Raw genomic sequence first — 25,294 nt, forward strand, 5'->3', positions numbered from 1 at the left:
GAGTGTGTAGTGAAATACATAATATTTCCCTATCCTCTTTCCCATAAAAATAAAGGAGTTCACTCCTGAAGAAGCAGGTGAAACCAGCAACTCACTGACCAAGAATTCTCAAAACCCACCATCCAGTAACCTGTTACCAGGAGGCTTTTCTGATGCTGACTGGGACGACAAAGATGATGCCTGCTTCTTAGAAGCTACAGAAGATGCTGAATTTGCTGATGCTGCAGACAGGAGTCTTCTTAGTTACAAGAGTGCAATGGACGATATTCCTGATGAACTAATTATAGAAGCATTACAGAGTAGCCAGCCGTGAACAGGACTTCCATAATGAGGCTGCAATTTGCCTAAAGCCTAAGATTTATGACATAAATGTTAAATTAGGGCTGGGGTTATAGCTCAAGGGTAGAATACTACTACCTACCATGACAAGGTCCTGTATTTAATCCCCAACAGCATAACAAACCAAATCGTATTAACTTATTGAACTTATTTATATAGTAACTGTCTTATCACTTAGTTTTCTAATAATTTGCTTCTTACCTGAGCCAGTTTTATTGAAGATTAACTTTGACATAGTTCAGTAGATGCTCCTAATTAACCATCCTATGCTTGCACTGATATTATTTACAAAGTTTACTGCAGGTTAGAACTCTTATGCCCAGTGATGACTAACATGTCAAGAGATTGGACTTTATTACCAATAATCAGAACTATAACTATGGCTTCTGAATGGTTGGACAGTTGAACTGGTGTTATCTAGTCTGAATGACAAAATGGTAATAAATTCTGCTGAGGAAGTTTGGTTGTCCAGAGTGCAGCTTCAGGAGAGATGGCAGCAGGAGACTGACTCAGCTTATGGTCTTCTCATTCCTGCTCAAGGAGCTTCCCCAGCTGGTAGTTGATGGTTTTTAGGTGGTTTTCGGCTCCCAGAATCGTTCTTGCTTTAAACAATAGAGCTGGAAGGCTAGATGAGTCATACTGTTGATGGAAAAAACTATTTAGACTCACAAATAGTGATACTTTCATAATTTTTTTTTGATTGGCCTATGACCAAGGCCAATCGTGATAGTTTTCAACTAGTTCTCTCCTTTTGTTTAACTAGGCTCATTAGGAAACCATGCGTTAGGCATCCCATCTTCTCAGAAGATGTCGTATATAATAACACTCACAGAACCGCTCAACAAAACTGGAGAAAGAGCTCTCTACCCCAGGCAAGACTAGGTGACTCAAAAGACCTGCAGCATCTTCATGACTAATAATGGCATGTGGGGTCCACTTGATCTCAACTGTTTAAAACAAATGTCTAGAGCAAGTTTCCTTTTACTGCAGGAACTAATGGAATGAGTTAGTCTATAGCAAAATAATCTCAAAGGTATCATTTAGGAAAGTTACTTATTGGATCAATTAAGCCTTGAAGGTTGCCAATCCAAATGTAAGGACAAAGTTAAAATTCTAAATCCAACTCATGACCTGGAAATAATTAACAAAGCCGAACTTCCTTTTGCAAACTATCTGAGGGAAATTAAATTCCCCTTAAAATAAATTACCATACGTTTGGCAGCTTGCTGACAAATGTGTTTCCAAGGTATTTTTCTCAGTGATGAAAACTGAGCAGAAAAGCAGCCAGACAGTGGTGAGCCCCTCATAACAATGGGATTTGTTTTCTGCCACATGGAGACCATGTTAATGGGGAATTCAGCTAAACAGATGTAGGATCACCTACGCACAAGACACCTCAAGCACCCGCTCTCTAAGGAGTGGGAAGAATTCACTTGGAGCCGTGGGTTTCATTTGGGAAGAGCTGTGACATCCAGATGTCACAGGAAAAGGATAGGTGCCCAACAGTAACAGTACCACAGGCACTGAAGGTACACAGTCTCATTTGTGAGAGCAGTATATCCCACAGTTACTGCAGCTTGGGTTTCAAGCCTGGAGGTAGATCAGGGACAGCATTTGCCTACCATGTGCAAAGAGTGATTAGTCAAGGACTGTGTATAGATTAGGTAAATGTCACAAAGTTAGCAATCAAATCCCTAAAATAAACTTTATGTACATTTTGAAAACTTAGATCAATGCCAGATCTTAAAGTTGAATTTAGAGGTGAAGATTACAAACCTGATCATTAGGTGCACAGAGACACTGTGTGTAATTATGTATCACTTTCTGTACACAATTCTATTAGCATAGTCATATTTTTCGGGTTCTACTAGGTATGCAAACTTACAAAATTTTAGCATACGTTTCTCTTAGTCTTAATTGGGTGTCATAGCAAAGTCCCAGGAGCTACTTCAAAGTGGATTAACATAATAGCTACAATTTCCCAACTGTGTTTTACTGTTTCTCAAGCCACGCCTACCATTTCTGTGAAACAGCAACAAAAGCATGAACAATAAGGCGGCCGTCTTTACAACTCCACTGAGTCCTGATGGGAACTAACAAAGCAGAGTCGTGCATAGTACACACCAGCCCCCAGTGCAGTTCTCTGAGGGAACTCGGGAGCAGCACGATGCTTCTCTTCATTAAGTAGCTGAGAACTGATGCTGTGATCTCTATGACTTACACTAACGCTGTCCTTAGCTTTCTCAAAGCTACTGGCACTCTACGAGCGATTGCCAGCATCTGCTGCACGGTAAAAGTGAGTGGGACTCACCTTCTCCTTTTCCTTTGGCTCTTTCTCTTGAACTTCTGAATAGTCATGGTACAGCTGTTTTAAATTAGATAAGAAATTCGTGGAATTCTTAAGTGACGACTTTCTCTCCTCAAGGTCATCATATTTTGTTTGTAGTTGTTTCAGTTGTGGTTCTAATCTACACACAAAAAATTTAAATCTTAAGAAAATTGTGCAAAACACAATTAATATGTATTCTTCATGAACTGAAAATATTAAAATGCCCATACTATAAAGAACAGAAACCAAAACCAAAAATAACAAAAGCATTTTCTCCCACATAAATGACATATAATAAAGTCCAGCAGTCTCTAGTGCCTGAGCATCCTGGGTGACGAAGGCAAAGTCGAGGGTGGGCGAGGTGACCTGTGCTTGCCTCTCAGATTATGAATGTAAAAGATTCTGCGTTTCCGTTCATCTCAACTGTGACATACAATTAGCAGTGACACCCATGGTGAACATGGCTCACAGATGCTGAAATCCACCTAGTCATTCAAGCCCTGGGAATTACTGGATTGAACATGAATTTGGCTAACAGCAGGAGTAGCCAGCATGACAGTTTAACTAGGAGGCCATGCAGAAAGTTCCTCTTATTAAAATTTCCTCAATCTTCCAAGGTCAAATAAAATCAGCAGAAAAACTGCCACAAGACCTGGATAGAAAGATACAAGACCTTGGGCCAACTGCTGCCTCTCTGGGGCTGGGTTTCTTTACCTCTAAAGAAAAGGAATAACTTGTGACTTATGGTGGGGGAGGAGGAAGGGCTGCCAGCTTGCAAAAAAACAGAACAACTTCTCAAGTGTAAGAAGAGTGTGTGTTTCTCGTGCTGTTTCTGTTTTCTCTCTTGTTTGTTTTCATTTGTCTACTTTTTTTCCTAAAGAGAGAAAGAAGTAGGCATTGGATTTGTGGGGACTTGGGGAGACTGATGGGGGGGGAAAACATGAAAAAATTATTTTCACACTGAACAATTACAACATTCCTGCAGCAGTCTCTAGACTGACATGGTGGGGGGGGGGGTCAGAGGTGCATTCCCTGTCTTTCTTTCCTAAGGGTGGGACCTGCTGGGGTGAGGTGACTCCCCTGTGCGTTAGCCTTCTCCTGTGCGAAATTAAAACCATACTATGCTTTTCCTTACTAAGCCTTTTTGAAATGTTTGTCTTACTATAATTACATCTAGAGGAAAAACTAAAGAGGCCAGTCCCAACACATCTCCACAGTCTCACACTGACGCCAAGTGTAACAAAGCAGCCTTATTAAAGGGACACACAAGAACCTACCTCCTGGAATCATGGCTAAGAATGACCAAATGAAGCATTCAGGAAAGTGCCCTTGTCATAAAGGAAGCTGTGAACTGTTACCATCATTATTATTACTATATTACCCAAATTTTCCATGTTTTGGCCAAAGCTAATAAACACATTTTCTAGTGCCTCACATGGACTAAACTTGTAAACAATGGAATAGACAACTAATTTGTCTCAAAATCCCGAGTTGGTCACTTTAAAACCTAATACTTAAATAATATTTCAAGTGTTTGCTGATATAACATACCACCTTTCTGCTCAAGCTTCCTGCTACCACACCCATGTGGTCCTGGGAATTGAACCCATGGTCTTGCTCATGCCAAGCTGGTGCTCTACCACTGAGCCACATCCTCAGCTATCCAAGCTCTTTTAAAGTCTCTTAAGAGTGGAGAGCACAGTCAGCCCTGCTCCACACCTCAGAAGGTCAAAATGTACAGACAGGCTGCCAGACTCGAGTGCACTAGTGTTCCTAACCAGTGCATGGGGACTGCCCCGACCCTAGACCTCAGAACGTGGACTGACATGAGTGTCACTGCAGGGTGTATATCTCAACAGTAACTAAGCCAGTGACCAGCCAGGGCTACACAGCAAGACCATCTGTGAAAAAAGTCAAACAAGCAAACAACATAAGCAGAACTGTCTGCATGAGTCACCCTGCCTAGGCTTACTCACCGCCTCTCCCGAGGAACAACACAATTATACCCATATACACAACAGGGGCCTGAGGTACTGGGGAAGTCAGTATCTCACCCTGGACTGCGGTCAGCGGTAGAGCCTGATTCAAGTTCCAGGCGGTCTAATCCTAGAGTGTACTCATTAAATCTATAATCAGGCTGCCTGAGGCCAGACCAGGCATGCTGGGAGACTGATCTGTGTTCTTTCTAAGGCTCTGCAATGGGGTGCCACAAGCTGCTGCCATTGAGCAAGTGCAAAGGAAACCTGGAGCTTCTTGTGGGTCAGGTCACGGCAGCAAACAGCACTCCCCGAAGTGACAAACTACAGCCCTTTAGGTGACTTCTTAGCAGGAGTAGGTCGCTATCTTACCGAAGCAGTTCATCCTGGACTTCAATCAAACGCTGCCGTTTCTTTTCCATGTTGGAAATGATCTGAGCAATACAATAATTTACTTAGGTTAACAGCACAAGTCTCAACATTTCTGCTTACACTGTCCTAGGTACCGGAGGCACAGAGGAACAGGCAGATGGGTGCAGCTTAGTGGGCAGCTTTGGAGCCTGGGGGACGATGGACCCTCCTTGCTTCTGGTTTGACTGCCTTAGCAGTTTCATTTCACAATTAGGCCCCAAAAGTGACGGAGCCATCTAGCCATGGACCAGAACTTCCAACAGGGAGCCCAAACAATCTTTCTCTTTATAAGCTGATTATCCTGGGCACTAAATCATAATGACAGCAGGCTAGCAGAGATCCCCATCCCTTAGTCTATGTTAACATTACAAAATCAAATAAAAAGTGGACCCAAACCATAAAGCCCTTACACAAAGTGTCGGGTTATAAACCAAAGCAGGTGTGCACTCCCCCGCTCCTACCCGTGACTCACTGAGACCTGGCATTCACCTTGGTGTTCTTCCTCTTCAGAGCCTTCAGCACCTGGACTTCTTTAAGCTACGACAGCAAAAACACACGCATGTCTAATTTCCCAAAGTTAAGTATTTCAAGTTTCACGTGAGCAGCTGCTGGGAGACTCCAGTTGCTAAACTGCCTGTCCCGAAAGTTAAGGACCCAAGTTCAGATCCCCAGCACTGTACATTTGGCTTTAACAGGTGCTGGGGGAGATCTCCTTGGAGCTCACTGGCCGGCCTAGCAAAACCGATGCTCAGGTTCCTGTGAGACCCTGTCTCAACAAATAAGCTGTAGAGTGATTGAGAAAGTTACTCGACATGGGCCTCTGGCTTCCACATACATGCACGTATGCAATTTCACATCTGCACACCCCAAAAAGAAGTAAGGGTAGTTCTCATGTGTTTATTGCCGCAAAGCCAGCAAATGCAAACTTTTCTACAACTATAGGATACTTTCTAAATTTTAGCTTAAAAAATTTGGAGCAGCCAGGCACAGTGGCACAGGCCTTTAATTCCAATGCTCACTCGAGAGGCAGAGCCAGACCGATCTGAGTTTGAGACCAGCCTGGTCCACAGAGTGAGTTCCAGGACAGTCAGGGCTATTCAGAGAAACCCTGCCTTAAAAAAATAACAAAGAACTAAAATTAAGCAATGTGTCAGTGAACTTACCATTCTGATGAGTTCTCCTTTAATCTTAAAGTAAAATTTGTTGACAGCTTGACTGCATCTTTCAGATTCTATTCTTTGTCTGTAAATTGTTTTAAGAAAACAAAAACTAGTATCATAAAGGATTCTGAAGGATACATTTTATTTACTTGATACATAAGTATATATAGCTTGGCACATATTGTTTAAATACCTAAGATAGCAATGTAAGCCTATAGTTTTTTCTCATATATATTTAAAAATTACTCAACCACATGCAAAAGACAATCCAACTTAAAAGATGAGCAAAACACTTGAAAAACATTTCTCCAAAGATAAAGAAATGGCTACCATGTACACAGAGATATTCTGCCACACTATTCATGAGGGAAGCAAATGAAAACCACAGAACAAGTTTACATCCACATCCACACGTGTGCATTAAATATCCGAAGAGGTGAAGTTGTTATGTGGGGGTGGGGAGCTATGTATGCACACGGTTTTGCTTTCCCAGAGGCCAGAGGGCAGCAGGTGCCCTGCTCCAGCACTCTCCACCGTAGTCCTTTGAGACTGGTCTCCCACTGAACCAGGCCCTGGGCTGGAGGACAGCCCCAAGCCCCAGCTACCCTCCTGTCTCTACCCTGCACGCCACTGCAGTTACAGCCGTGCACAACCACACCTAGCTTTTTATGTGGATGCTGGGATCCAGACTTGGGCCCTTATGTTTGCACAGCAAGCCCTCTTATCTACTGGGCCATAAACATTAGAGACTGTTAAAAATATATGTACCATGTGGTCCAGCAATTGCACTTCCAGCTATCTATACAGAAAACTAGGAGGAACCAAAATACACCAATATTCATAAAAGTATCTGCTGCAGTGAGAAGAAAGTGGTCAACTGTTTTGATGGTTGCAGAATTTCACTGCAAAATGAGTAAGTTCTAGAAGTGTGCTACACAAAGTACAGATAGCCATTCTGCATTTAAAACATGGTCCATGGTATATTCTGTTACGGGTTTTAACAATAAAAAAATCACTTGCATACTCAGCTATTGGGATAACTAAAGCAGCACCATTGCGGGGTGACAGGGGTGACTAAGCATTTCTCTGTTCACTGAAGGATGGGTTTCCTGGGTAGATATCATCATGGCTGGCAGCTTTAGCATGGTGGCAGCAGGGAACGAGGGGAGAGGGCAGAGGACAGAGTCTGGGATGAGGAGGGTGGGTAGACACAATGGGATGGTTAGTTTTGTCAACCACACAGTCTAGAATTAGCTGGGAAGAGCGTGTCAGGGACAGTCTTGATGAGGATGTCCTGGGGACATGCCAGCAAGGGGTATTTCCTGTAGAGGCAGGCGATTGAGGTGGGCAGACCCACCCTGAATGTGGGTGGTGCCGTGTCATGGGTGGGGGCGGGGGCGTGGGCTGTATAAAATAGAGAAAGTCAGCTGAGTTAGCAAGCTTGGTCTGCATTCCTTCTGTCTGCTCTGGGCTGTGAATATATGTGCTTTAAGTTTTCAGCTAGTTCCCTCACAGTGATGGACCACAACTGTGATCTAAAATAAACCCCCTTTGCCACCCGAGATGCTTCTCAGGGCATTTTATCACAACAGGAAGGAAATGACAGTGGGGCATAGATGCTTCTGGAGTCTACCAGCATTCTTCTAGAGCAGTGGAAAAATTTCATCCATTGACTCCACCCATGAGCGGAAGAGAGCAGTTTGCTGGATTTCACACCTTCCCCTTATAGCTACTAAGTCCACGAGCAGAAGTCAGTGGTGGGGCCCAACACTGGTTCACAGCAGGATGGGACATCCCTCCTTGGATGTAAGCCTGCCTTCCTAGACATTACCATGCCACCCTCTCCCTTCCTTTCAGAGGCAAATCTCCCACGGCAGCATAAGGGGCCTCCACAGCCCCTCCTCCAGCACTGTGGAAGCCCCTTGCCTCCACAGCCCCTCCCCCCAGCATGTAGTCCCTGCCCACCTGCATCAACCCCATCTCCTTCCTACTCTCTGACTCACTGACTGCTGTCCCAGTGGGTCTTATTCTCAGACAAGCCAGATGCGTTCACAGCTGTGTGACTTAGTCCATGTCTCTCAGATCCACTCTGCCAGGCTGCATTTTAAAATGTTTTTGTTTATTATCTAAAATTTTATGAATCACTCTCTTCAGGGAAAACCAAAGCTGGACTCGTGCCGGAGGAAAATGAGTGAGACCTCAGTGCTTCAGCTGTTTCTCCAACTTTCCCCAGCAAACCCCGGGCTGGAGGAGACAACCAAAGGAGCAGTAACTATCTTGATGCTGCTCAGAGGGTGCCGTGGAACATTTCTTTAACTGTGTGAAGATGTCTTCCATTTGCTCCTGCTGCGTTTGTTTACTTTTGTAAAGATGAACTGCTGTTTTACCTCGCCTGCCTGAGGTACCTGATTGGTCTACTGAAAACTGAATGCCTAATAGCCAGGCACTAGAGGGATGGGCGGGGCTGGCAGGCAGAGAGAAATCTGGGCTCAAAGGGAGAATGGAGAGAGAATGAGGGAGAAAATGAAGGAGAAGCCCTGGGCCAGCCAGGCAGTCTCCAGACAGCCAGACACGGAGTAGGACATACAGAATAAAAGAAGGTAAAAGCCCCAAGGCAGAACACAGAGGACCAGAAACAGGTTAATTTAAGTTAGAAGAGCTAGTGGGACAAACATGAGCTGAGTGTCCATGTCACGATTTGGGAGCTGGTTGGTGGGCCTGACCCGGAGCTGTTCTCTGCCATGAGAGATGGAGCCTGTGTAGCCGGGGCTCTCCCCCATGCCTGCTTCCATGGGAGATGGCAGAGACTGAGGTGTGGCCATACCTGACATAACTATCTGACTGAGAAACACCAACAGCACTGGAGGAAACACTTATTTCTAGATTAAAGTCTATGAGGAACATCTAGAATAGATGATTCAATAACTTGAAACTAGCATAACCAATGTATGTAGGAGGATTATAATGAAAATGTAAAGGCATCTTAAATGTAATAATACTGAAAACTAGGATGAACACCGTGGTACTCTAAGCACAACTAATCAGGCCCACGTATTACAACATTAGAGGACTTACTTATACTCCAGGAAGGTTTTCTCAAATACAGACAGGATAACATCCAACTCCATGATGTCGCCACGTCTCTTTCCTTCCAGACACCAAATATGCATGCTTTCAGAAGCACCTAGAATATTAAGCACATGTCAGTTTAATAGAATCATTATCTGTGAGCTGTCTCGAGGTCCAGGACTCTGAACCCTGAACAAAAGTAGTCCTACCAGGACGTGGAACCAGCTAAACCCGCTCAGTTCTTCCTGTGTACTGCTCTCCCTCCCTGCCGCTATGGCGTGCCTTTTGAGACAGCGTCTACATGGCAGTGCTGCAGAGTGGAGCTCTTTCAGCTACGTTAAACTATTATACTTGTTCACACGGCATTTCTATGTTTAGTACCATTTTAAACTTTGGCATATAGTAGGAGTTTGCAATGACTTGGGAAGTTGGAATAGATCTATCTTATGACTCAACAACTTCCTCTCCGTTCCTCCAAGACAAATAAAAGCATGTTGATGAAATTGTGCATTAGAATGTCCATGGGGCAGGAGGCAGTTCATAAGGAGGCTGTAGCTGTTGTTCAATGCACTTTCCCAGGATGGGCAAGGCCAGGAGCTCAATAAATAAAAATAAAAAGCGAAAGAAAGGGAAAACAAAAAGGGGGCAGGGGCCATCAGGCTTTATTACAATAGCCCTGTAATGAACAAGGACAGATTCACAGCAGAATGAATCTATGTCCAAATAGACTGTCGCATGTAATTCTACCTACACAAGGCCTTTTCTAAGGTTTATCTTTATAATGTGTGTGTGTCTGTGTGAGTGCATGCAGGTACCAGTGGGGGCCAGAAGAGGGCACAGATACCCTGGAACTGTTGTAAACTCCCTGATGCAGCTTCTGGGAACTTCAGACAAGTAAGAAGGAAAGGGGAGAGAATGGGGCTGGATTTTATCAAACTATATTATATACATGTATTAGTTTTCCTTTTTTAAAATAATTCATAATAAAATGATAAAGAAAAATGCTACTCCAAAGTCATAATTTCTTAATCAAGGGGCACTTTTTAGCCACGATGGTGGTGTATGCCTTTAGCTCCAGTACTCAGGGGGTAGAGGCAGGTGGATACCTGTGAGTTCAAGGCCAGCCTGGTCTACATAGTGAGTACCAGGACAGCTAGGGCTATCCAGAGAGACACTATCTCAACACCCACCCCACCAAAAATAAAGTTTGCTCTTTCAACAACTAAGACAACTTAAAAATAGGGATTTTTAGAGATATGAGTAACAAGGCACCAAGCGCCACTCTGTACCGGAGTCTGTGGGTTCACTTCTTGATTTCCTCCTTCTGCCGGGAGACAGCCTCACTTTCTTCGGAGTTTTCTACCAAAACACAAAATTAAAAAATAGTATATCCATTTAGGAAAGTTTTTTCTTTAAAATGTAAAGGTTAAGACAACAGCATTAGCAAACCATCACCTGGTATTAACTACAGTTCTTATTTAGTTCTTAGGAAAAACTGAAGAGCTATCCTTAGGCCAAGGGGTTCCAGCGCATGAAACCACACAGCGCGCTGGGGTGGCGCAGTCTACATCTGTGGGAATGGTGAAGGGAACGCGTCTAACAGAGAGGACAGCATGAAAACACGCTGAGAAACTCCCTAGTCGGTGTGAGGCCCACCTTCCTGACAAAGCCTAAAGCCAGCTCCTGATGGGTTCCACCTGGAAAGGGCACAAAAGCTGTGATAAGAATTCCAAGGTGATGGCAGGCAAAACTCCCTCCCTGTTGAGTGCCGGCAGTGCCTGTGAACAGGGCAGGGTCTGTTCCCTGGACTGTATCTATGGGCAAGGCACTGCTATCTTAATCTGGAGAGTCTGGGGCTGGCTCTGCAGCTGTAGGCACCATACTTCAAGGGTCACATAATGGTACCAGCAGGAATTGAGAGCAACCTCAACCTCCAGAAAGAAAGACCTTACTTTTAAAGTCTCAATGAAGTGAAACCCATCCACAACTTGAAAACTCTTTAAGGAGAAATCAAAGGCTCACCTGAGATGTCAGTCCTGGACAGCCCTTGATTTCAGCCTTCTACTACTCTGAGCAGAGGAGTCAGCAAAACTGAAGCTGGACTCCAGCCTACAGAAACTATGACATGATAATCGTGTGTGTGTGTGTGTGTGTGTGTGTGTGTGTGTGTGTGTGTGTGTGTGTGTGTGTGTGTGTAACTAACTTTGTGGTAAATCGTTGTGAGCAATAATAAACAATAGAGAGGTGGAGTCTGACTAGGTTAGATGCTGGGAAAATGCCTTAGGCTTTCTACACTCTCACCCTAGCAAAGGATAAAATCAAGCCTCTAACTTCAGAACACCAGGCAAATGCCAGGCTGAGTCTGTGGGGATGGCCACTCACAGAAGGACAGGACACAGAGCTCAACATCCCTAAACAACATGGACTACACATTTCAAGTCCTAGACTAAAGCAAACACATAAGGACATGTGACCCAGAGTCAAGAAAAACCAGGAGAGAAACTGGCCCAAAGACAATCCAGACAATGGTTTAGGAAACAAAGACCGAAGCCGTTGGCATCATGTCTAGGAAGGGAGCAGCAGTCTTAACAGACAATATCCTGTGGGACCCAAGTGATGTAGTCAAGATACGGGTAGTCATGTCCCCATTCTGTCCCGTCCCCCCACCCTGCCCCCAGCCAGGGGGAGGGCGTTCTTTGTCCATTCTAGCTTCTGGTGGCCATGACTGGTGTTATAGCTGTTTCACCCATCTTATATAACCCTCTATGTCTAATCGCCATCTCTCTCAAAACAATACCTATGATGGCCGGGTGGTGGCGGCGCACACCTTTAATCCCAGCACTCAGGAGGCAGAGGCAGGTCTACAAGAGGTAGTCCTAGGTCAGCCTCCAAAACCACAGAGAAACCCTGCCTCAAAAAACAAAAAAAAAGAATACCTATGAAGACATTCATGGTTACATATATAATTCATGAGGGTACATCTTTGGTACCAATATAAGCAGGATCATTTATCTAAAACATTCAACCAAATGAGTTAATAAAACAATATATAAGAATATGAACCAAAAGATACTATATTTCAATCACCTCAAAACAAATTATGATTTTTTTTTCAGAAGGAAACAAATCAAGGGTGTATATAAAGACTCTGAAACAAAGAAATCCATCACTGTGCAGGTTATGCTTACGCACTAAGGAAGTGTCTCTCTCTCTCTCTCTCTCTCTCTCTCTCTCTCATACACACACACACAAAAGAGGCCATGTATATGAAAAAGCAATGGGGATGTATGGGAGGGTTTGGAGGGAGGAAAAGGGAGAAATGATGTGATCATATTACAATCTCAAACATCAAAGAAATAACTAATAAACTCATCAGAGCATCCAAATTGCATTCCCATCAATAGATACTATGGGTACCCATGAACAGAGTGCAAGCTCTGGTTAAACTGACGCCATGGAAAGACTGTGGAACACACACCAGACACAGATGTTGTTATGGAACTGTACATGAATGTATCTTTCTTTCTAGATGTAGGCTTTCTAAAAGAAACATTGCTTTCCATAATAAAAGCTTAAACTTATTTTTAAAATCACTTTTGTTGTGTTTTGTTTGTTTGTTTGAGGCAGGATTTCTCTGTGTAACAGCCCTGGCTATCCTGGAACTCACTTTGTATACCAGAATGGCCTTGAACTCACTGAGATCCACCTGCCTCTGCTTCTGCCTCTGCCTCCCAAGTGCTGGGATTAAAGGCAAACTGATGTGCATGTGGGGGAGGGGTTATGACACTCGAATGCAGGTGCCCACAGAGGTCAGAGGTGTCAGATCCCACTGGAGCTGGAGTTACAAGCAGTTGTAAGCCTCCTGATGCAGGCACAGGGAATGGAACTTGGGTCCTCAAGGAGAGCTGAGCCCTCTCTCCAGCCCTTCTCAGTCTTTTCAATGAACTTTTCTCTCTGAGGGGCGGATGGCAATCGCTGCTCACCAGCTGTCTTTGTACTGCTCGAGTCTCTTCCGCAGCCAAGGGCTGAGCGCTGTGGGCCCTTGCCCTCTCAGGAGCCGCACGCTTGCTTGGCCTTGAGGGGGGTGCTGCAGAGGCTGCAGGAGCAGCCTGGTGCTGTCGAGCCCTTGCTCTCTCTGTGGACCCCACTTTCCTCCTCACGTCATCTTCAGAGCTCTCAAACTCATCGCTGATGGGCTCCAGCTTTCTCCGTGGCTACGAAGAAACAGCGCTGCTAAGTTTAGAAAACTCAAATCTTACGATTCTCCCAGTGTTAGGGAACTACAGAATTCCCATGTCTCATTTATAAACATCAAAACTGAGCATACCATCTAGAAGGCAGCATAATTAGATTGCCACCCAATTCTCTCTGCCTTTGTCAACCACAACCTGAACACACAGAATGCTACAGAAACTGACTGGGTTACGCAGAAAGCTGAGAAGTCTTTCACAACACTTTGGATACAAAACCATTCTTCCTGGGCCAGTCTCGTAGTGCAGCAGGGAAAGGCACTTGCCACCAAGTCTGAGTTCAATCCCTAAGACCACAGGGTAGAAGTGAAGAAGTTGTCCACTGTATCATGTACATGCATATATACACACATACATACGAAAAATAAATGAATATAATTCTTTTAAAACTTACTTAGTTATAAAAGAAATTTCTAAGACATTTCTGTATTGAAAAATCCTGCTACAGGACATTTTACTCCATTTACATCTACTCCAAGTGAAATATGCAGTTTCTTACAAACAAAGAGCACACACCTTTTTAGCACTGGTCTTTGCAGACTTGCTTCCACCTGCTTCTTTTTCAGAAGGGCTCGAGCTGCCAAACAACAAGCCATCAGTATCTTGTACATAACATTTTCTACACATTGCTTCAGCATAAAAATAAGTGGGGTGTGAGGAGTTTTCTAGCTGCCATGGGCAGGTCTGTCACTTTTCTAGATTTCTTGTATCTGCTCACATCTGTTTCCCCTAGGCAAGAGAGTAATCACGGACCAATGAGATCAAGTCTGAGAGCTGCACTTCACCCAAGTCACTGGTCCCAACTCCTCAGGTCATCACCGGGCCATCCCTGGGTCACCTCCTGCTGCATGTAGAACACATAGGCTCAGTGCTAATTTGGAGCCTTGGGTAGGCAGACACGGGCAAGACTAAAGCCAGAAGCTTTGGACCAGCAGAGATAGCCTCAGATGCAAGGCCTCTCCGTGACAAACCAGCTAGCCAGGAGAAGGGAGGGAGAAGGGGAGAGGGGGGAAGGAAAGATCCAAGGACAAAACAGCTGACCATCTAGGGAGAAGGTGCCAACTGTCACTGAAGCCTCTTGGGGTCCAGGGACATGCTAAGCTCTCCCCAGGCCTCCTTCAGCCCTGACTTTCTTTGGCACTTATATGTAAATGCTGCCTTATTTCCTAAATCCTTCCTTTGGTAGCAGCACCACTGACCCATGTATTTAGTGACCATGACGCAATCCCAGAGCTGCCTGGGTGGCTGCTCTTTTCCAGTGTCAAGACCTACTGTGTGCTTCTCGACTATGCTTCAAGCCTCCACTTCCCTTCATCTCTGAGATAACCTGAAAAACAGCTTGCAGACTGGTCTCTCAAATGCCCCTCTTCCTCCCACTCACAGAAAGAGCTGGCTAGAACCCCAGTGCTGACTGGGGTGGAGACGGGAGGATCCTGAGGGCTTCTGGTCAGTCAATCATGAGGTCCAGCTTCAGCAACCAACTGTCTCACGAAGGTAAGGTAGGAAGTGGCAGAGGAAGACGCCCAGGGTCATCCTCTGGCCTTCGTGTGTGTGGGTTTTGTTGTTGGAAGCATGTCACTGTGGTGGTGTGGGCTGTGATACATGTTCAAGCCACACCCAGTGTCTCAGTTCACTTCCTGTTGCCTGCATATCAAGATGTAGACCTCTCAGCTCCCTCTCCAGCACCATGTCTGCCTGCACGACACCATGTCCCACCGTGATGGTGAGGACTGAACCTCTGAAGCGTAAGCTGCCATTCCGATTGAATGCTTTCCTTCATAAGAGTTGCCAGCACCAGGGGATCTAACACCTCTGGATTCCTCAGGCACCTGCACTCACTTGTACACACCCACACATAAAGTAAAATAGTAAATGTAGCCCTCCCAAAACAAAACAAACAAAGCAAAAACCCCAACTGCTTGAGACGGATCCATACCTTCTGGCGTCTTCTCTTCCATGAGTGACTGGAGAGGCTGAGGACCCACTGTGTTTGGACAGCTCCTCTTCAACATCGATAGCAGTGCTGTGCAGAGGAGGGTCTACAAAACCAAAACAGCAGATTTAACACCGGCCGTCTAGGCCATTGTCATGTTCCCCGACAGTGGGATGCAAAGCAATCTCTGTTTCAATGGCCAACAAAGTCAACATCTGTTACACGAGCCACTTCCCAGGTAATTTTTATCTCATGTTTCAGCATAAGGAAATATAAACCTTATTGTCAATAAAAACATGGTTTTAGGGACTGGAGACGTGGCTTGATAGCTGAGAACATTTGTTGCTGTTGTCAAGAGCCTGGGCTCGATTCCCAGAACCCACCAGGCTGCTTTTAACATTCTGTAACTACAATTCCAGGACATCCAATACCCTTTTCTGGTCTCCATAGCCACCAAGGATGCACACGGCACAGACATACATGCAAGTAAAACCTTCATACACACAAAATAAAAGGAATCCAAATCTAATTATTTATTTATTTTGGTTTCCTTCTTTCTTTGTTTCTTTCTTTTCAAGACAGGGTTTCTCTGTATTGTTTTGGAAGCTATCCTGGACTCGCTCTGTAGACCAGGCTGGCCTTGAACTACAGAGATCTGCCTGCCTCTGCCTGAGTGCTGGGATTAACAAAAATAAAATAAATTAAAGGCATGTTCTCAAATTCTGCATCTATATTCTCGCGTATATTAATAGGAATGTTCTCGTCACACAAGACAGACATTAAGAGGAAGCTGACGTGGTCTTCCCTGGCCACTATGTGTCAGCGTGCGTACACGTGGGAGCCACGGCACACGTGGAGTTACTGACTGCTCAGGGAGGGTTACAGGGGCCCTCTCTGACTGCATTACTCACAAGCATTCAGAGGGCACCGGGGAGGGTGCCTGTCCTGCCTGTCTCCCTTCCTCTCCGTTCACCTGGACTGTGAGCCTGCACACTGGGGTGGAAGTGAACCTTAATGAGGATGTCGTAGTGGGAGGCAGTGAAAGGAGATGCTAAGGTTGCTGCTGCGGGGAGGGTTGACATGGCAGGGATGGAAAGTCTGAAGGGACAAAAGGGGCGACCAGTCCCAACAGACTTGATTGCTGCAAGGGAGCTGAGAAGAGCCAAGCAACCTTTTTTTTTTCATGTTCAAATGTTAGCATGATGTACAAACTTAAAAACTTTCTTCCCAAAATAAACAGCAGCTTAAATACTGAATATGTCAACCTCATGTTTTAAGGTTGATAATATATTCCATGATGCCCTCGACTAAACAATGATATTTATTTATTCTACAGATAGGGGCGGGGTTGTCATTGGATGCACGAAGACAAATAAATCGATCCTGAACTTCCACAGCTTCACTAATGATTTACAACTGATCAAGAGCTCACGGAGAAGACAGACACCTGACATCATTATGGAAACGCACATACAGCCATTAGATACATTTCACATACAACCAGGGACAGAGAATGAAAGAGAGAAGAGAAAAAAAAGTCTGGCTGAGCCAGGAACTGAGCCGCACACACTGATGGTAAGATATGACCGTGGCAGCCGCTGTGGAACATAGCACTGACGAGTCCTCAAACATACAACCCTACAACTGGTATGGCCCACATACTCCCCAGTCATCCTACTGTGTGTACCTGCACAAAAGTGAAAGCAGGGACTCGGGCATCTGCACACCAGATCCCATTGACAGAGGAGGGATGAGGAGTCTGCTTCCTGTTGCTGCTGTGTTCTGAGACCAGGCTTCATGAGGCCCAGGTGTGTGGTCAGCATGACTTTCAACTTTGGATTTTACAGCCTCCACCTCCCAAAGACTCTGATTACAGCATGCTACCCCATTCGGCTGGAATTGGCTTTACAAAGACAGTCCTGGGCTGTATGCAAGATCCTGGGCCAGTCCCCAGGACCACACAGAAACAACAGGACAAAGGGCAGTTTGGAAGCATGGTGAGAGTAATGAACTCAAGGCAATAAGCTGAATGAAACTAGCCAGTTATAAAGCTAGCTGGATATCTATGACAACTTGACACAAGCTAAAGTCAGTAGAGAGGAGGGAACCTCAAGTAAGAAAATGTCTCCAGAAGATCAGGCTATAGGCAAGCCTGTAAGGCATTTTCTTAATTAGTGATTGCTGGGGGACAGCCCAGCCCACTGTGGGTGGGGCCATCCCTGGACTGGTGTCCTGGGTTCCATAAGAAAGCAGGCTCCATGAGGAGCAGTTAGCAGCTCTCTTCCATGCCCTCTGCATCAGCTCCTGTCTCCAGGTGTCTGTCCTGTAAGTTCCTGTCCCGACTTCCTTTGATGACGGACAGTGATGAGCAGTGTAAGTCAAATAAACCTTTCCTTCCCAGGTCACCCTGGCCATGGCATATCATCACAGCAAGAGTAACCCTAAGACAGCAAGCATGCACCTTCCTCTTACATGAGGTTCCTGGGGTCGCCTAATTCACAGAGCAGTGGCCAGGGGCTGGGGTGTGAGAACAGGGAGCTGCTTAATGGCTACAGAGTCTGGGTTAAGGAAAGTGAGAGCTCTGGAGATGGATGGTGAGGTGGCTACCCAGCAGTGTGAATGGAGCTGCATGTTTCAAGCTGGTTAAAAGGGCACGTTGTATGTCATAGATCAACCTTCTATGCATACATCACCACAACGAGACATCATTTGACGCTCACTAGACTGGCTAGAATAAAAAGTCAGAATGCTAATACCAGAGCTACTATAGACTCACGAATTCTTGTCCTAGGGGTATGCCTCAGAAAACTGAACAAGTGTGTGCATACACTCACATACACACACACAGCCTTGACCGTGAGTGTTCAAGAAAGATAGAACCCGAGTGTGGTCAAGTGTGGTGGCACACGCCTTTAATCCCAGCACTCGGGAGGCAGATTCAGGGGGATCTCTGTGAGTTCGAGACCAGCCTGGTCTACAAGAGCTAGTTCCAGGACAGGCTCCAAAGCCACAGAGAAACCCTGTCTTGAAAAATCAAAAAAAAAAAAAAAAAAAAAAAAAAAAAGGAGAACCCAAAGCCAACTGAGCCATAAAATTTAAAGATGAGTAAATACACGCCACAACCTTTAAAATGTGAAGCTAGCTCAAAGAAGCTCACCAGAACAGATATATATTCTACGATTCTATTTATCTGAAGTGTCTGAAGAGACAAATCCATAGAGATTGGAAGTAAATTTACAGTATCCAGGGACCAAAGGAAGGGAAAAAGGAATTAGACAATGGAGATAACCGCACAGCTCTTGTGTTAGCTAAGCACCGTGGTTCCCAAGCCCTGAATAGGAATGTGGGGTACTAACCAAAGGACTCATACGGTTCCTCTTCTTCCTCCATTTCTCCCAGTATGCTTGAGACATCAGAATTATCAGGAAAGTCAAACACATCTTTAGGCTTGTGCTTTTGACCAGCCTTCTAAAAGTGAATAAGATCAGTCACTGAAATGGAGACCGGGACTTTACCACACTCATCTCCTAAGGACCCTCTACCTCGTTCTACGGTCTGTGGAATCACCTGACGCTTTCTGAATCTCAGATTTTGATGATCCAAGACTGTTGGGAGTGATCATAGTTATTTAGGACCTCTTGTAAATATTGTCAGTCTTTAGGAATAATGCATTCCCTCCCCAGCCCTCTATGAGTAAACCCTGGGCTCACAGGAATAGCCAGTAGACAGGAATATTCATCATACTATGCCATCTCCAATGACAGAGAGACCCCTGTCCATGAGACCCCCTGACCTAAGACAGGCACGGCCCCCTCAAGGATAGTCCCACCTTTTTATTTCATACCTGTAAGGGCCCTAATATAAGGGCAACATCGAACAAAACCATCTTAATACTGCCACTAAGATCCTAATAACTAACACCTACTGCCTATTCCTCTACCAACTCTCAGACCTGGAGTCCAGACCCTACTCCTTCATTAATAAAAAGGACCAGGTCACTGTAAATCTCTTTCTTGCCCCAAGCCGCAGATGGCCTAGTACCAGAGAGACAGTCTTAATGCTTAAGGCTTCCTTAACACCTGCACTCCCTGGTGAGATCTCCTGCCCATGGCATATCAAACGCTCCCTGCTGCCTCACTTGCAGGCCTCTCTGGTCTAACAACCTCCACCCCACGGCCAATGCACATTCCCCCATTTAAGCCTGTACAGAATTCTCATCAGACACAGCTGGATCAGCCATGCCGTCCTGCTGCCCGTCTCTCTCCTGTTTCTTGTCTCATCATTCCAGGTTCCCATGGGCTAGAATCCCATCGTGCCATGCTGGTCAGGGCACAAGACAGGGAAGGATGAAGCATTTCTATGGAGACCAGAGAGTAGACACTAGGTTCTGTAAGCCACTAGACTTCTGCACCAACTGTCAAACACAGCCATTATGTGTGGAAGCAGGTATTGACAAGCTAGGAAGGAATGAACATGGCCGTGTTTCAAAAGAACTTGACTTCTGGGCACTGAGATTTCCTATCATCTCCACGGGTCATGAGACATTTTCATTCTAGGTGACCTTTACTTTTTTGAGACAGGGTTTCACTGTGTATTCCAGGTTGGCCTTGAACTCAACTCACAGGAGTCCCAAGTGTTAGGATTATAAGTAGGTGTGAGCCATCATGTTCACCTTATTTATGTCATTTTAAAATACAACAAACAAAGACCATTCTTAGTTCACATGGCTGTGCAAAAACAAATGGCAGGCTACCTTTGGTTCACAGGCATCATTTACCTAAATCCTTGATGGAGGGGACACTATGAACCCCTCCCCAGAAAAAGCAGTTTCTACAGCACCCAGGGTAAAGCTGCCTTCCCTACAGGACAGAGAGCAGGGCTTACAGTTCAACCTAGTTCAATACACAGATTAAACCCTAATCCTGATGAAAGACCAAATGAGATAATCTTCTGTGGTAGTTTATAAAATACAAGAGATATTATCCTTGCAGATAAGAAAAGTCTGGGAGATATAAAGGATATGCAATAATAACACTGGCAGACAAAACTCCAAGCCTCAGGGGAAGCCTCATTCAGAGTGTTGTATGGAGAAACGCCAAGAAATGCCCGAAGATTTGCTTTCAAGTCAAAGAAGCCTCTGTCACATGCAAGGCTACTACCTCCCACAGGGAGGACCCAGAAAATCCATTCTAGACACTGATTTCCAACAGGAAAGGCTAGAAAGGGGTCTAAAGTGAGTAAAGAACCACTCTCCACCCCACCTCACCCTACCCCCGGGGGAGGGGGGGGGCACAGTGGACTTTAGCTACTCTGAGCAGTGGTGGGCAAGAAATGCCCCAGAGGTCCGCCCGGGATTCACCACAGGGAAGGACATCACCCAAGGCTAGGGTCAGGGCAGCAGGCAGGGAGCTGCCTAAGATGGAGAAAGCCGGGGACAGAGAAGGAGGCCAAAACAGCTTTAAGAGCTAGCCCTCATCTCGAAAAGTAAGCACCTTCATCACTGTAATTTGAAATGGCAGCAGATAGTTTAGAATCAGCAATTAAGTCTATTACACAAATGCACTTGCCTTTAACATACCCTTCCTTTAGAAAAATAAAACTATACTACGAATCAAGAGGAATACCAGAAACCCACATGCAGCTATTAAAAATTGTAACAGGGGAAATATATATATATGTGAAAAATGACAATACAGAACCTTATACAACTCTAAATGATGTCAAATATCTGAATAAAATTAATGTCAGTCTAGGCTCAAAAAAAAAAGATTCTAAAGTATTGATGAAGTTCCTTTTCTCCATCATACCAGATAAAGCACTTTTTCTTTTCCAAGACAAGGTTTCTCTGTGTAGCCTTGGCTATCCTGGAACACACTCTTTAGACCAGGTTGGCCTCAAACTCACAGAGATTCACCTGCCTCTGCCTCCCACGTGCTGGGATTAAAGGTGTGCGCCACCACCTCCAGCTGATAAAGCACTTTCTAAAGCTATCATAAAAAAAGTTTGTCAAGAGAAGTCTACAAAATGTGCTTCCCATGTTATGACAGTCTTGTTTTCAATGGTTAAAAAAGAAATCACATTAACAAAGATTACTTACCTGCTTCCTAGAATGTGTTCTCCCCAGAGTGTTCTTGGAACATTTTGCACTATTAAAACACAGACAACAAAGTTAAAAGGTGGAGTTAGAATAACTGGGGAAAGCACTACAAGCTGTGAGCCTTCCCAGGCAATCCTTCCCAGATTCTTTTCCTCATCAGTGCTCATCCAGCAGAGCAGACACCATGGCAACTACAGAAGCAGAATGGGGAAGGGGTGCTCGCGCCCCTTTGTGAACCATCTCAACTGTGTGCATTAGGTCACAACATAAAAGGTATGTCTTCGGGGTCTGGAGAGATGGCTCAGAGGTTAAGAACACTGGTTGTTCTTCCAAAGGTCCTGAGTTCAATTCCCAGCAACCACATGGTGGCTTACAACTATCTGTAACAAGATCTGGCGCCCTCTTCTGGCCTGCAGACATATATGCTGACGGAACACTGTATACATAATAATAAATAAATCTAAAAAAAAAGTATGTCATTCTGTTACAATGAAATGCTCTCAAGCTCTCAAAAGGCTGCGCTGAGTATAGAATTTCCTCAGGACTTTGTCTGAGCATCTGCACAAATGCCCCCTGAACTGGTTCTCAAACTAGCTGACTTCAGAGCCGCCTAAAAGGCTTGGGCTGGGGGTGCAGGCCAATGGTACACTTGTGCAGCACACATGGGCCCTCGGCTTCATCTCCAGAACTGAAGTGGGGGGAGGCACTAATAATCGCTGCTTTGCCTAGGTGACTTGTTAAAAACAAGCTGCCGCAGGTCATCACATGCCAAAGAAACTCTGGGCTGAGGCTAAGATTTCCCATTTCTAAACAACTCCCAGCTTTAGTTGGTTCTCAGAACTATTTGCGCTGTGGTAACTACTTCGTGGTTAGGAACTGATTGCCCCACGTGAGACGAGCAGGCATGAAAATCAGGTGGCACGGGCTGCTTAGCCTAAACTCTTTCCATCTTGTTCTTGTCTGTGCTCCAAAAACACAAAGAACCTTCCTTCTGGCTTTGGGCTAGAATCCCGGAGCAACTTCCAAACGATGGGAATCTCTAAGATAACCATGTACACAATCTCTGTTGTATGTGCCAATCAGTGTTCCCGGAGTGCATGATAAACAGATTTCAGGAGTCTCAAGCCTCGAGATGCTGAAACAAAATCAATGGCTTAGCAGATCAAGTTTTGAACATTTCCTTAGTCCGCTGACTTGCAGTCTTCCACGGCTCGCCGAGGGTGGATTTCCCCCACCATCTGTGTCTTGTAGTACCTACAAACACCATCTTCCACAAGCAATCTTCCCACGGAAGAACGCCTACCCAGCGGAGACCTCTTTACCCAGATCCCTAGCGGGCTTTGAATGCGCGCCAGATACTCCCAGAAGATCCTTCGCCAGCAGATCCTAGAACCAACCTTTCAGGGCCCAATTTAGCGACCTCTTTCCAGATGGATTCCTTTCTCTTTATAATAAAAAGATGCCTGGCGCACCCTGTATGTCCTGTAGGCATTTAGGCCATCCCAAACACTAAACTAGAGATCAGCTTTGGCGTCAGGGTCCCTGTTGTCTATTACGAAAACAGCTGGGTCTGGGAAATAAGAAAGCAATGACCAAGGAATAAGCAAGGAAGGATTCGGTAAATATTTGCTTGTCACACAAAGCAACGCTAGTGTCCGAGTTCCTCTCCCACCCAGCTGGACTCCTGGGACTACATCCCCTCCCCCACGACTCTAGAACCCGGCACTGCGGGAACCGGGCACGGGTCGGCGAGTCTCTGGGACACGCTGAGCCCGTCCCGGGCGGCGTGCGGGATAACAACACTTACCCCGGGAATCTCAAGCTTCTCCGAGCCGCCATCCTGCCGTTCCAGACACCCGGAGCTGCCAAAACTCGCGCCGAGCGCGCACCGTTCAGATCAGCCAATCAGAGCCTAGCCCTCCCTGCTCCGCCTCTTCCGGGGCGGGCTCAGAGGGCTTCCAGGGAGAGAGCATGACCAACGCCCAGGCCTGGATAACGCTCGGCAGCGGAGCGGAGTCCCGTATGGTACCGCTTCGCGGCTCCCCCGCTGTCCCTCCCGGCCGAGGACCGCGCCAGTGTTTCGGGAATTCGGTACTGTGGCCTCGTGGGCGGGGACTTGACCCGGATGGTGCGGCTGTGGGGGGGGGGGTGTGGGGTGTGTGTGGGGGGGGGGGGCGGACCCGAGCCAGCTCCCTGCAGCAGCTGACTGTCTATGTGTCCTCCCTTCCAGGATCTTCCTTCGCAAACCCTTCGGGATCCGTACTCATAATGCTTTCTTTTTTAAAAAAATTTTTTCTTGTGGTGCAAAAGAATGAAAAATGAATTTAAAGGATCAAAGACCTAAGAGCTAAACCGGCGAAAACTAAACGTTAGACTTGGCTTTTTTTTTTTTTTTAAAGATTTTGTTTTATGTGGCTGGGAGGTGGTGGTGCACGCTCTTAATCCCAGCACTCGGGAGGCAGAGGCAGGAGGATCTCTGTGAGTTCGAGACCAGCCTGGTCTACAAGAGCTAGTTCCAGGACAGCCTCCAAAGCCACAGAGAAACCCTGTCTCAAAAAACCAAAAAAAGAAAAAAGAAAAAAAAAGAAAAGATTTGTTTTATGTGTATGATTGTTTTGCCTCTCTCCTCTCTCCTCCCTCTCATCTCTCCCTCTCCTCCCTCTCTTCTCGCTCCCCTTTCCCCTCTTCTCCCTCCGCCATCTCCCCTCTCCTGTCCCTCTCTCTCTATCCGACACCCTCAAACTGGAGTTACAGATGGTTGTGAACCACCATGGCGGTGTTGAAAATCGAACCGGAGTCTTCAGCAAAAGGCTCTAAACGAATGAATCATCTCTCTAATCCTGACAATGATTTCTTGATTAACTTAAAGCACAATTGTGCTAGAGATGGGGCGGGGCAGGGGCAGGGTAGGGGAGATGGTTGTACAAAAAGGTGGGTGTATTTAATTGCATCAAGCCACGCACTTAAAATGATTACAATGAAAAGGTGGAACGTCCAAATTTATGTATTTTGTCACAATAAAAACATGCATACAAAAGGAATATAATGTAAAGATAAAACACAAAAACCCATATTACTAAATCATGTCATAAAAAGTTATAGTTCTCAGACTTGTCTATGAATGGTGCCCTCTTCTTCCCACCCATAACTATCCTTTTGGCTTTTAAAGCATTTTATTGCTTTTCAGCCTTGATGTGGCCCTATGTATAATTATCAAATAGTTATGCATTAACATTTGGTAGATTTCCTGCAAGTTCCCTGACCAAAGCCATAATTTTAAGGTGTCCGCATCTGCACGTAGCTGTAGTTCACCCACGTTGCCTTGGAATTCATTAAGTATTGGTATCATTTTTATACTCTTGTGCCGTGGATATTTCCTTACCCTTTGCTATGCCCCACAGAGCATCTGTACATTATTGTGTCTCCCATGGCACATGTCTGTGAGCAGGGACAGAGTCTGTAGAGGTAGTGCCGTGTAAGACAGACACGATCATCTTTGCATGATGCCAGTCTTTATAAACTGTCTTATAAACTGTAGACCCCCTTGATTGCACAGAGTTGATGAGGTTTTGAGATGAAATGTTTTTATATTTGCATTTTCCTCAAGCAAATTGTCTAATCATGGCTTCTAGTTCATTCCTGCTTCCTCTTCAGTGAAATGTGTGTTCACAACTACCCAGAAATCATCTGGGTGACTGTCACAGGAGGATAAATCTCCTTGAGGGTATTG

At 45.4% G+C, this 25,294-nt stretch overlaps 2 protein-coding genes across 7 annotated transcripts in view; one reads left to right on the forward strand and one right to left on the reverse strand.

The window, feature by feature from the left end:
- Positions 1-9,293, forward strand: part of Primpol (primase and DNA directed polymerase) — a 41,531-nt gene extending 32,238 nt beyond the window's left edge. For 3 of the 4 annotated variants that reach the window (XM_040731766.1, XM_040731768.1, XM_040731767.1), the window contains exon 14: positions 56-3,802. In XM_040731766.1, the coding sequence (XP_040587700.1) occupies positions 56-313 (258 nt within the window). In that variant the 3' untranslated portion in view covers positions 314-3,802. Of the gene's footprint in view, positions 1-55; positions 3,803-8,369 lie in introns of those variants that run through there. The other variant, XM_040731769.1, reaches the window with a different exon arrangement.
- On the reverse strand, positions 677-23,511 carry Cenpu (centromere protein U). Of its 3 annotated transcripts, none has more exons than XM_040731772.1 (13): positions 23,372-23,511; positions 21,565-21,613; positions 18,824-18,932; positions 15,471-15,573; positions 14,051-14,111; positions 13,268-13,498; positions 10,574-10,643; positions 9,291-9,399; positions 6,219-6,297; positions 5,545-5,592; positions 5,017-5,078; positions 2,651-2,807; positions 677-978 (listed from the first exon to the last, which is right to left on the reverse strand). In XM_040731772.1, the coding sequence occupies exons 1-13, from the start codon at positions 23,401-23,403 to the stop codon at positions 865-867; spliced, it is 1,224 nt and encodes a 407-aa protein (XP_040587706.1). In that variant the 5' UTR covers positions 23,404-23,511; the 3' UTR covers positions 677-864. The 3 variants fall into 3 exon arrangements, with proteins under 3 accessions (XP_040587706.1, XP_040587705.1, XP_040587707.1); XM_040731771.1 differs by having other exon boundaries at positions 18,824-18,935; XM_040731773.1 differs by lacking the exon at positions 13,268-13,498 and having other exon boundaries at positions 18,824-18,935.
- Positions 23,512-25,294: the final 1,783 nt, after the last annotated feature.

The sequence above is a fragment of the Mesocricetus auratus genome, unplaced genomic scaffold (genome assembly GCF_017639785.1).
Source record: "Mesocricetus auratus isolate SY011 unplaced genomic scaffold, BCM_Maur_2.0 Super-Scaffold_100026, whole genome shotgun sequence".
Lineage (NCBI taxonomy): Eukaryota > Metazoa > Chordata > Mammalia > Rodentia > Cricetidae > Mesocricetus > Mesocricetus auratus.

Excerpts from the sequence above, each read along its gene's own strand:
- Cenpu (XM_040731771.1), bottom strand. The coding sequence starts at position 23,403 with ATGGCGGCTCGGAGAAGCTTGAGATTCCCGGG. Across the intron at positions 18,936-21,564 it reads GAACACATTCTAGGAAGCAG|AAGGCTGGTCAAAAGCACAA; the intron begins GTAAGTAATCTT and ends ATTCACTTTTAG. Across the intron at positions 13,499-14,050 it reads CAAAGACCAGTGCTAAAAAG|CCACGGAGAAAGCTGGAGCC; the intron begins GTGTGTGCTCTT and ends GTTTCTTCGTAG.